The sequence below is a fragment of the Alligator sinensis genome, unplaced genomic scaffold, assembly GCF_000455745.1.
Source record: "Alligator sinensis unplaced genomic scaffold, ASM45574v1 scaffold1706_1, whole genome shotgun sequence".
NCBI classification, from domain to species: Eukaryota; Metazoa; Chordata; order Crocodylia; family Alligatoridae; genus Alligator; species Alligator sinensis.
This window is the reverse complement of record NW_005843471.1, coordinates 33,406-45,069: the sequence shown is the minus strand read 5'-3', so window position 1 is coordinate 45,069 and position 11,664 is coordinate 33,406. Positions and strand designations below refer to the sequence as shown.

The 11,664-nt window shown below is 54.0% G+C and overlaps 1 protein-coding gene and 1 pseudogene across 1 annotated transcript; one reads left to right on the top strand and one right to left on the bottom strand.

Moving 5' to 3' along the window:
* Positions 1–4,929, bottom strand: part of LOC112548735 — a 10,097-nt pseudogene extending 5,168 nt beyond the window's left edge.
* A 2,099-nt stretch (positions 4,930–7,028) lies between these two features.
* On the top strand, positions 7,029–11,273 carry LOC102378923 (immunoglobulin alpha-2 heavy chain-like). The gene is made up of 6 exons (XM_025195333.1): positions 7,029–7,265; positions 8,602–8,937; positions 9,907–10,221; positions 10,343–10,441; positions 10,523–10,575; positions 11,170–11,273. Exons 1-6 carry the CDS (start codon positions 7,223–7,225, stop codon positions 11,215–11,217), a joined length of 894 nt encoding a protein of 297 aa, XP_025051118.1. The 5' UTR covers positions 7,029–7,222; the 3' UTR covers positions 11,218–11,273.
* The last annotated feature ends 391 nt before the right edge of the window (positions 11,274–11,664 follow it).

Here is an 11,664-nt window from a genome sequence, read left to right as displayed (position 1 = left end):
TACGAGGAGAGACTAGAGAAACTGGATCTATTCAGCCTCTGCAAGAGAAGGTTGAGAGGTGACCTTGTGGCTGCCTATAAGTTCATCACGGGGGCACAGAAGGGAATTGGTGAGGTTTTATTCACCAAGGCGCCCCCGGGGGTTACAAGAAATAATGGCCACAAGCTAGCAGAGAGCAGATTTAGACTGGACATTAGGAGGAACTTCTTCACAGTTCGAGTGGCCAAGGTCTGGAACGGGCTCCCAAGGGAGGTGGTGCTCTCCCCTACCCTGGGGGTCTTCAAGAGGAGGTTAGATAGGCATCTAGCTGGGGTCATCTAGACCCAGCACTACTCTTTCCTGCTTATGCAGGGGGTCGGACTCGATGATCTATTGAGGTCCCTTCCGACCCTAACATCTAACCTCTAACGTCTATGAAAAACACAGCTTGTTTTCAGCAATTTGCTCTTCAACATTGTTACAGTTTCTTGTCATTTTCTAATGGGACGTGAGCAATGAGACACTCAGATATAATGGTTTGTTACGTGCAACAATCACCCTGGTTCCACTCCCAAAAGTCAAGGAGCCGGTGGCTGCATGTGCACAGTAATAAATGCCAGACTCCTTCCTTTGGATGTCCCTGATTTCCAGTGTTGTACTGGATCCCTGATTCTTGCAAGCAAATCTGCTCTCATTTCTCTCATCTGGACACTTCTTAATGTGCATGGGGGTTTCACCCGTCCTTCTCAGATACCAGTGCACTTTTCCTCCCCGTTCCACACTTCCCCTGGAGGAGCAGGGGATCTCTGCTGTCCCACCGACTCCCACAACCAGGAATCGCTAAGGCTGGTGCAGATGTAACTGGACTCCCAACACTGTGGAAACACAACAGGGCAATTATCAGCTTCAAGCAAGTCTCGGGCTGACGCTGCTGCCCATCATGTCTCAGGACCACAAGGCATTTTCTGCTAATGCTTTTGCTTTCCAGGTAACCTTACAACAGCAGCTTAACAACCCCCTCTATAGCTACCTCCAAGGCCCCAAAAGGCATTTGAAATCCATCCCAGAGCCCAGCAGTGCAAACTGTGTCCTGATAAGGATGTTTGCATCCCTGATCCCAGGAGTGTGGTGTTGAGAGCCATGGGGGAGGTATACCTAAGGATAAGACAAGCAGGGACTTGGCGAGGAACATGATGGCCACGAGTATCCTGCTTCTTTGGCCCAAGGGCTGCCGTCTAATTGCAGAGCTGCATGCAAGGGCTCGGGGCTGGTTGTTTCTGGGGAGGAGCACTTAGCATGGGGATGTGGCTACTGGGGAGGGGGGTCCTTTAACCACATCGCCTTGCTGTGCACAGATCTGCAGCACATTTCTCTGCTTCTGACCAGTGCATCAAGTTCCTGTGAACATTAACACTCATTACACCAGCATTTAACGTGCCACAAAACACCTCCCCTTGCTGGCCTGCTCAGAAGAGCCCAAGTATCTTAGCAGCTCAAACCATAGGGACTCTGAGGGCACCCATGCTCCTAAATCATGTAGATCATTATAATTACTTTATATGGCAAAATATTTGCTGGTGGTATTTAAGGTTGAACTAAAACATTTGCTGGTGGTACTTAAGGCTGTATCATTTTAAACTGGTGGTGCACAATTTGTCAGAGTTTGGGAACTGCTGACTTAGGTGCTTAAAAGGCTGATCCTATTGTTCTGTGTTTCAGCCATTCAAGCCCCCTATTTCTTATGAGTACAACCCCAGCCTCAAGAGGAGTGTTTGCAGCCTCTATGGGGAGAGGCGTCCATGGTGTCTGACAGAATAAAAGCTCTGACCTGTGTGAGAAACCAGGCAACATGAACAACTCACTCAGAAATGCCTCTGTGGCTTGGGGCTTGCGTTTGTTTGCAGAAGTCAGTTAGAGCCTCATTTTACAGATGATTTCGTGCTTGAAGACACCTGGAAGTCACATGCTTCTTCTTCAGGAGGCCCAAGGGCCTTGAAAAACCAGACCCCTTGAACTCTCATGGGTGTTGGTAGAATGGAGTCCCTATGTGCCCGAGTCTTTCTGAAACAGGCACTTCTGATGCGTTGCTCCCACGTTCCTGGGTGCAGCAGCAGGGCTGAGCTCAGGGGGTGCCACTGAACAAAGCCCCCCCGCTCCTCCAACATGTGCAAGGTGGATGGAAGTGAAGGCGCTGATCTGGCGTAGGGCTCTGTGCTGCGGGCAGGCTGCAGTGAGAAGAGCAGCACTTTGCTCCCTGCCTTGCTCTCCATCACACAGGATCCTCAGATCATGGGAAAGCCGGGCTGGATGGGACCTCACAAGGTCATCTAGTCCAGCACACCACAGCACAACCAAGTGTGCAGGATCCCATTGGGAACATCCTGGATGTAAGGGTAAGTGCAACTTATTTCTGTCACTCTCCTTTTTCTCTCCTCTTTACCAAGTACAGACATTATTTCTGTCACTCTCCTTTTTCTCTCCTCTGGACCAAGTACAGACCCCTGCTGCTCTCCCTTGCCAACTGCAGCCCCCTTCCACTGCCACGGAGGTCAGCCACCAAACGCTCACGCCCTGCTGATTTCAGACTTCTCCAACTCATGCCCACTGAGTTTGGGGCTTTTCACTCACTCCTTCCTGAATCGGGGTATCTCCAGCTCCCCCCTGCTCCGTGCAGCTGCCTCTTGTTATCTCTGCTGCACCAGCAATTTCTATCATTTTCCTCCTCAGCTGCTCATCTCCTGTTTCTTCCTCTGAAGCAGCGTTTGTGCTCCTGTCTCTTTTATCAGCTCACCCAGTGCAGTGATGTGGGCTACTGCCAAGCTCCTTTGTGGTGCCTTTGCTTAGCTGTAGCTTAGCCTGGCATCCCCCAAACTCCTGCCGGTGTAAGCACTTCTAATGGCTATAAGGAGAGGAACTGAAACACAGTTTGGATCTGTGTTTTACCCTGCATTGTTCCTGATGGTGGCTTGTCTGATCACCCAGCTGAGAGCATGAACGAAGGCTACCCTACATTCATAGTCACTGGATACCAGTGCCTCTCATTCAAACCATGTTGCAATAGGACCTAACAGGGTGCTGGAGCAAGGGGCCGGGAGGGACTCCAGGGCTAAGAACCAGCATCTGGGCCCAGTCCCCACCCAAGTACCCAGAGCTCATCTCCCGAGCGAGGCTGGGTGTGCGGGGAAGAGGAACCTGTGCCTTCCTCCTGCTCTGCTGTCAGCACCGTGGCGGGTTAGCGCTGCCGAGGATGTCTATTGGAAAGAGCTCACAGCAGCACATGTCCCTCCCCTTCTGTTTCAGATGAGGAGGTGGTTGTGAACTGTGGTGCCGAGATGGCTGCCCTGTGACTGCTGCATCCTGGCCACCTGGTTTTCGGTTTATAAAAAAAGTGGGCCGGCTACAGCCCAACCCCACATCATCTCCTCTCTGCTGTTCCTGTGAAGTGATGGGCGCCCACTTAAAGGAAAACGTGGGCCACCAGCATAGCAGCACAGGAGCCCCTGAGGCTCAGGCCCAGCTCAGGGGATGTGCAGCCCCTGGGAAACCTGCCCAGGGACCAGGGCATCTTGGACGTCACTGCCACTGCATGGGGGACCTGGGCCAGCCTGATGCTTGCATCCTGCCCTGGGCCCAGGCTGTGATGCTGAGCTCAGCACCTCCGGGCAGGGGAGAGGGGAGGGATCTTTTCTGCTCTGGCCACAGGGAGGGAACGGGGCCCCTCGGTGCCAGCTGCTCGGGTATCCGGGCTGGAGCAGGCTCGGTTGTCCTGGTGCTGCTGCTCCACAAACCTGCTGCCTGGTTTATTGACCCAGGGGCAGGTTCACAGTGCTCATGGCCCCGGCCCCAGCCCAGCTCTGGGATCAGTGAGCAGGGAGCCCCATGCCACCAGTGCAGGGTCCCAAGTGTAGGCTCCTATAACCCTGCCCCACCTCGTGTGCAGCCACACCACACTGCTTCCCCATGTCAGGCCCTGCCTAGACTGAGCGCTGGGCATCTTCCCAAAGCACCTGAGGCTGTTTGGTCCTGAGGGGAAACCTCTCCCCTCCAAGGGTCTGAGCTTTGCATTTCCAGCTGGGCACAGGCAAGCAGAGGAGCAGAGGTCATTGCTGCTGCGGGACTAGGGACACTTGCAATGTTCCCCCCACTAGCAGACACCACTCCTGGGGATCCCCAGCAGGATTGGGCCCTTGAAGTCCCGGGACCTTCTGCGTGGGGTGGCTGGAGATTGCGGGCAGCACTGCGGCCCTCACACCGTCGTGCCATTGGCAACCAGACATCTGCCTCGAACAGGTGCCCAAACCACCATGACAAACTATCCTGGCCACGAACTTGGGCGTTTGTGTGTGACGACGGGCAGAGATGGCTCTCTCCTTGGGTTTGTGGAGCAGAATGCAGGCAGCATGATCTCGCATGGATGCATGTGTGTCAGCCCCTGTGGACTGGGAAGGCTGTGTCATGGGGCTGATTCTTGGATAATCCACTTGAACAGTCCCCGTGGCTGGTTGGGGTGGGGAGAGCAGTGCTGCTCTTTGCAATCACACAGAGGCAGCAGATGCAGAGAGCTGAGCCTGACCACAGACAGAGACTGTGGTGCAAAGACCCAGGCGAGCAGCCCTGAGGTTTTCCATCTCAGTGCGGATGTGTGTGGTCACTTTATATTTAGTGTCACACATTTGGTGGTCATTTCCTCTGCAGCCTCCTCCACTTAGATAGAAATTTGCTTTAGAAAGAGGCAAAGATCTCAGTTCTTGTCTTTAAGTACATGCTGAGGACTGCATGTACGGACCCAGCTGGGGAAGATGCTGAAACTAAAACCTCTCTCCACAAAGCCATGCAGGGCTATTAATCACACAGGTCTTGTGACGGGGACACTCACCACACTCACCTCCATCACTGCCTTAAAATACCCCAAGCAACCCCCAAACCAAAAGCTGACCTTGAATCCACCATCGCACTGACAAGACCATGAAAAAATCAGGTGAACGAAAAGGAAAGCAAAACAGAAAGCCAATGAAAATCTTCCAGGTGATTCCCAAGCCTCTGTCTCATGGGCAGAAGTGACTGGTGTATTTATGTGTGCGGGCTGGCTCCCGATCCCGTCCTTGCCAGGTGCGAGCCGGGCCCGTCTTTGTGCACGCAGGCTGTGGCCAGCAGCCCGGGCACGCGGGGCCAGAGAAAACCGCGGAGCGGTAAGGCACGCGCGAGCTAGAATCAGTTACAGAGGCGTAATGGTTGATTGAAAAGGTTATTTACTTACACCCAAGGTGGTCGCGGTGTAGGCTGGACAGCTTTCCAGGCGCAGCTCCGCTTGAGTCCTCGTTGGAGGACTCTGACAAACTCGGTTCTTTGACCCCGGAGTGGTTTAGGCTCCGCGGGTTCGGCAATTCTTTCCTCACGGAGTTGCTGAATCTCTGTGGGTTCTGTTCGGTTCCCAGGTCCCCCGGAGCTGTTAAGACTCCGTGGGTTCGAAAATTAGGTATATAGGATAGGGATACGTCTAGGATTGCGCTCGGCGACGGGGAGAGGCTAGAGGCCGTTCGGCAATTGGGTCCCCGGAGTTGTTAAGGCTCCGCGGGTTCGGTTCAGTAATTAAGCCTCTATTGCCTTCTTAAGAGAGACGCGTTGGGTTCGAAGGGATCAGCAGCGCTTAGAGATCTTCACACAGCGCGAAGTCTCCTCCTCCTGGCGAGTTCTGTATCTCTCCAGGTTTCCTCTCTCTCCGTGTCTCCCTCTCCGACTTGGGCGGAAACCACCCAAGCCTTTTATACGGCTAGCAAGCCAATAGCTAGCCGCCACGTGGGCATAATTTAGAACCGGCCAATAATGGGGTGCAAATCTAAATACAAATGGCGGGAACTCCTTTGCACCGTGCATCACTATGATGCAAAAGAAATGCACCATGCAAAGAAAACTTCAAACTGGCAGGAAACACTCTTCTGCACGCGGGTTCTCCTATTGCAGAAAACTCCACCGTACAAAGGAGCTGCAATTTAGCGGGAACATAATTTAGTGGTGCTGAAGCACACACAAACAAAAAATCACAACTTTGGGTTGTGACATTATGAAGCACGTCCCAGTCATTTGGTAAAGGGATCTGGGCTCCTAAGTCACCTGGGGGCACTGGGAAATGTTTCCCCAGATCACTGCTGGAAATAAGGGTTTTATCCTGAGCAGGGTGAAGTGCCAGAGACCGTGTGAAGGCCACTCTGCTTGACACTGCTCCGTGGACGTTGCTGAGCTGATGCAGGGGGTTTCGTTTCAAGGCCATGTGTGCACGGCCCCACAGGGACGGTTCCCGCTGGAAGGGAAGGAGCTGTTCCTCCTCTGTCCTGGGAGGTGCCCATGGACATGAGTGTGTGTCTCCAGCAGGAGCTCAGATGGGAGGAAACCACCACAGCCCTTTGTGTCCCAGGCACAGCCCGAGGGATGTTTCACGGCAAGTCCTTGCATGTCAAAATGCTGAACACACCTGCAACCTGTGCAATTCAAATTGCTGATGTCCAGTCTGGTCGATCCAATTCACCTGCTCCGTGGAAGGTTGGCCAGATCACCCTCCCCTTGCGCAGGCAATGGACTGGCAGTAAAGCAAGGACCAACTTAGACTAAATGGCAAAAACGGACATCTGGCTCTGGGGAACAAGCTCATTATTGCTTATGTTAAGGATAGAAATAGAGCATCAGCAAATGGCATGAGATGGACAAATCGGGGGGAAGAAAGAACAAGGACAGCCCAAGTCGGCAGCCTGGTCCCACGCAGCCCTGCTCACATGCCCAGAAACATGGTGTACGGGCACTTACAGGGACCGGTCTCCTCAGTGGGGGCTTCAGAGAGGTGTGTGCAGGTTATATCCTCACCAGGTGTACCCATAGGGCTGTATAAGATTCACTGATATCAAATGGAGAGGCCCTGGCCTTGCTTACATTGTGCTGAAAGCATCTCAGCAAGGTGAGATAACACCAGGATGGGATTCAGTGGGTGGCTGGTTTGCTACAGGGGGAGCTGAAATACTTCTTACAATAAAGCCCATCTGGTCAGATATCCTTAACTGGGGGGCAGTAAGGATTGAATCTCTCAGCGTGTCGGAGGTCAGCGTCCCACCCCCCAGCACCCTCCTCTTGTAGACATGCCCCCTCCAAGTTGAGACAGGAAACAGGTCTTCTTCCCACGTGACCCAGGCTTTCAGAAAGAAGAGACCCATCGAGCAGCCTCACAGCATCCTCCCAGCGCTGAAGAGACCACACCATGTGCTGCCCCTGGGCTGGGATCCTGCTCCTCGCCCTGCAGGGTAAGTCTTTCAGCTCCTCGGTCTTTTCTCCCCACATAAGAACAATTCCCGTGTGCACAGGGATGTCCTGGCAGGATGGAAACACCCAGCTGGGCTGCTAGGGACAGGGAGACAGGAGAGTTTTCTGTTTCAGTCCCTGAGACATGTAATGCAATGATGTGTGGGTTAAAAGCCCTGTTCAGAACCAGTGGAGCAACACAGCAAATGATCCTTGTCCCAAATGGGTGTGACGATGTTGCCCTGGATGCTGGAATGGGGACAATTTTCACGCTACTCTTTTGGGGTTTTAGCTTCTCATTTCCCTCCAGGACACAGGACTTGTATGGAAAGAAAGGACTGAGAGGAACCCAAAAGACTTTTGGGGCTTGTGTGAGGACTGCTTCTGGGGCAGGCAAGGGGCTGTGTGACGTGAATGGGGGAGATTTGTGGTTGTGTTTGCTCATGGCAGATAAGATTGCAACAGATCTCTGCATTGGGGGAAAACGTGAAGCCCTGGGCTCAGGAAGAAAAAAACTATTTGGCTCCTCTCTGACAACTCCCAGCCGGGGAACATTGTGGCACCATGCACAGAGAATAAGGGTCTCAATAAAGTAAAATTCCCCCTTCTTTCCTATCTACTTTATATTGCTGCATTTTAATCAGAACCAGTGGAGCAACACAGCAAATGATCCTTGTCCCAAATGGGTGTGACGATGTTGCCCTGGATGCTGGAATGGGGACAATTTTCACGCTACTCTTTTGGGGTTTTAGCTTCTCATTTCCCTCCAGGACACAGGACTTGTATGGAAAGAAAGGACTGAGAGGAACCCAAAAGACTTTTGGGGCTTGTGTGAGGACTGCTTCTGGGGCAGGCAAGGGGCTGTGTGACGTGAATGGGGGAGATTTGTGGTTGTGTTTGCTCATGGCAGATAAGATTGCAACAGATCTCTGCATTGGGGGAAAACGTGAAGCCCTGGGCTCAGGAAGAAAAAAACTATTTGGCTCCTCTCTGACAACTCCCAGCCGGGGAACATTGTGGCACCATGCACAGAGAATAAGGGTCTCAATAAAGTAAAATTCCCCCTTCTTTCCTATCTACTTTATATTGCTGCATTTTAACTGTTATTAATGTATCTTCCAATATTATGTTGCATCTTACTTCTCTTTACATCAGGGTCATTTTCCTGTGTGCTTTTCCCACTAACCCCAAATCCTGTCAATCCATAAATATCACAGGTCATTTTCTGGTTCATAAACCAGTGTCACTTGAGTGAAAGCTGTGAATAAATGAGGATGTTGGAGCGGGGGAGCTGACTGCACTGGTGCCCCCATGCATACACCGCGCTTTCTTCTGCAGTGGCGGCTTCCCAAGAGGGGCTGTGGCTGCAGCAAAGCCCAGCAGAGATCTGGACGACCCCAGGACAGACTGTGGAGCTGAACTGCACTGTTTCACCTGAAGAAGAACTTGTAACCTGGTACAAAGAGCGTCAGGACAGCAGTCTGCAGTGTGTTGTACAGACTGGTAAATATTTACCTTCAAAAGGAAGATACTCAAGGAAAGAGAGCAGCACAAACGAAACAGTCTCTCTAGTCATCAGCGATGTACGGGAGGAGGATTCTGGAGTGTATTACTGTGCCCTCAATTTATACATAATCGGCAGCTTCAGGAACAGGACCAGGCTGATCGTCTCTGGTGAGTTTCCAACAGGTCACAAATTGTCAGTCCAGAGACAGGAGACAAAAAAATTCCCCTTTTGCACAACTCTGCCCCCCCAGCATCAGCTCCAAGCTGGGAGTGAGCTCAGGGCCAGCGGGGGCCAGGCAGTGCGCCGGGCAGGGGGTGGGAGCAGGAGACCTGGGCTCTGGGTCTCACTCAACAGACCCAGGATTTCAACCATCTCAGAGTGGGAGCTCAAAGACACGGCCAGGATTTCCAAACTGCACAATCCCAGCCACTGAGACCCCCGTGCTGGGTGCTGGGCATCAAAGAGAAATCTCCCCTCAAGCTCCTGTCCCACAGACTTCCCCTCCAGCCCGTGGGGCTCAAAGGCCTGGTGTGAAGGCTCAGGTCATGATTCAGGCTGCACCAGGCAGTGTCCTCCTCTGCCTGCGGTGTCGTAGGGAACGAGCACCCCCGTCCCTGGCTGGTGATTCCCCCCATGCCCCATGCAGACACCCAGAGGGAAGGGAGGGAGGAAGGCAGATACCGTGTGGGCTGGGCCCCAGGGCCAACCCCTGGGACTGGGGAAGGAATCCACCTAGGAGATATCCACTGGGAGCTCCTGTGCTGCGCTGCTCCTTCCCAGCTCTCCCAGCAGTTGTGGAAACTGAGGCACAATGGCCAATAGCTCTCCAGGGGCACACAGCAATGCAGCGGCCGGGGGGGGGCGGGTTCTGTCTCCCCCGCCCACATTCTTCCCAAAAAAACAGGTCTCCCTCTGACCTGTGCCCCAGGCAGCTGCTGCTGGCACTGAGACAAGAAACCCATGGCAAAAATACCTGGGTCCATGTCCCGTCAGGGGTTTGGTGTTGAAACTGGGGTAGACAAAGCCCTGGGCATCTCAGCTCTCCTGCTTGGGGATGGGTGGGCATGAGCTGCCCTGTGGGGAACAGCCCGTATCCCACCATGGCCTCTGGCCTTGATGCTCCCCCTCTCGTGCAGATGCCCCCCAGCCCAGCCTTGTCATCCTGGCACCTTCCCCCCTGGAGGATGCTGAGCTCCCAGACCCCGTCCCCCTGCTCTGCCTGCTCTTCCCACAGACTCGGGCCTGGAGAGCAGCAGTTTGGGACCTCGGGGAGGGATCTCCCAGGCAGATGGACCCAGCAGCCCTGGAGAGGGAAGGCACGGGGAGCCTGACAATGGTCCCCAGGGAGAGGTGGGACACAGGGACCCACTGCACCTGCACCGCCAGAGAGGAAGGAACCGGGAGAAACATCAGCGCTACCGTGGCCAAGGACCTGGGCACCACATTAAAGGGTAGGTGAGGTCTGTCCCTGGGCATCGCCCCTGCCCCTCACCACGGCCTCTGGGAACGGCCCCTCGCTCGCTCCCAGCCACAGGCTCTGTGCCCTGCTCTCAGCGTCTCCTCTCCCCGCAGGGCCCTGCTGGGTTGTGCACTGGGTGGGGCTGCCCTGTGTATGCCTCCTCCTGCTGATCCAAGTCCTCATCCTGCTCTCCACCAAGTGCCCCCACACAGGTAAGGGCCACAGCAAGAACTAGGGTCAAGCCCCCGGCCCCGTCCCTATCCCACTAATGGACCCTGCTTTGCTTTCTCCAGCAGGGAGAGCAGCAGTGCCAGGCAGTGACGTGCGCCCACGCCAGAGCCCAGAGGTAACTGTTTCTCCAGCTGTGTCACAAAGATGTTCAGAACTGGGGTCTGGGCTGATCCTAGCCTGGTACCTCCAGGTCATCTCTCGAGAAACTCAGCAGAGTCGCTGTAGTAATCACTGATTCCCCTCTTCCTCACTGCCGTCAGCGCTGTGCTGGGTTTGCAGTGCAGAACTGCTGTGTCCACCCCAGAGGTGGCTGCATGTCCATGGGAGGATACAGTGCCATGCATGGGTTATTGCAAAAGGAAAACCAGGCCAGGCCATTTCCTAGTCTGAAAAAACTCCCAGGAAGCAGGTAAATGGATGGGGCGGTGTGATCTAATGGGACACATCAACCTTGGCAGTCAGGGTAGGACACCTGAGTCTTCTCTCTGGCTCTGGGTCTGAGCAGCTGAGGGATCACAGCTAAGGCCTGGCCCCTCTGTTGGCCTCGGTTTCCCCTCCCACTCCCTGTGTCTGGACATCCCTAAGGTATCAGTGCAATCCCTTATCCGGTGCTCATTCAGCAACAAGCACTGTGGGGCGATGATCTCAGCCGGGGTCTCCGGGCTGTGCTACCCACAACTGATGAGAGATCTCTCCTCTTGTGTTGCAGACAGAATATGCAGCTGTGAGACATGGCAGCAGAAATGCTTCTCCGTGACTTTTGTGTTCAAAAGTTCAGCCTTAAAATAAAAAGTGTGGGGACACGTGTGTGCATCAGGGAGACATGTGATGCCAAGCAGCTGCCCATTGCGTGAGCGTGTGTGGGGAGGAGGGTGGGAGGGCAGGCAGGCAATTGTACATAGGAGCTCACACATCTTGGACCCGGCGTTTTGTGGCCAGAACCAAAAATTATCACGAGGGAAACAGTACAAGGGATGGGACATGGTTTTTATTAGACAACAGGGACAGGCACCATTGGGCCAGGAAGTCAGCTTCACACTACCTGCCGGTGAGGCTGAGCAGGGAGCATGTGTACCCCATGCAGGTTCCCACCTTCCTGCCCCACAACCCTGGGTCCGCCCGGGCCTGAGCCCTGCACACACCAGGGGCTGCAACATCTCCCTGCAGACTGCAGTCACCCTGGCCGCACTGCCTGTGTTTTGTG

Excerpts from the sequence above, each read along its gene's own strand:
- LOC102378923 (XM_025195333.1), top strand. The coding sequence starts at position 7,223 with ATGTGCTGCCCCTGGGCTGGGATCCTGCTCCTCGCCCTGCAGG. Across the intron at positions 8,938-9,906 it reads GACCAGGCTGATCGTCTCTG|ATGCCCCCCAGCCCAGCCTT; the intron begins GTGAGTTTCCAA and ends CCTCTCGTGCAG. Across the intron at positions 10,576-11,169 it reads GCCCACGCCAGAGCCCAGAG|ACAGAATATGCAGCTGTGAG; the intron begins GTAACTGTTTCT and ends CTTGTGTTGCAG.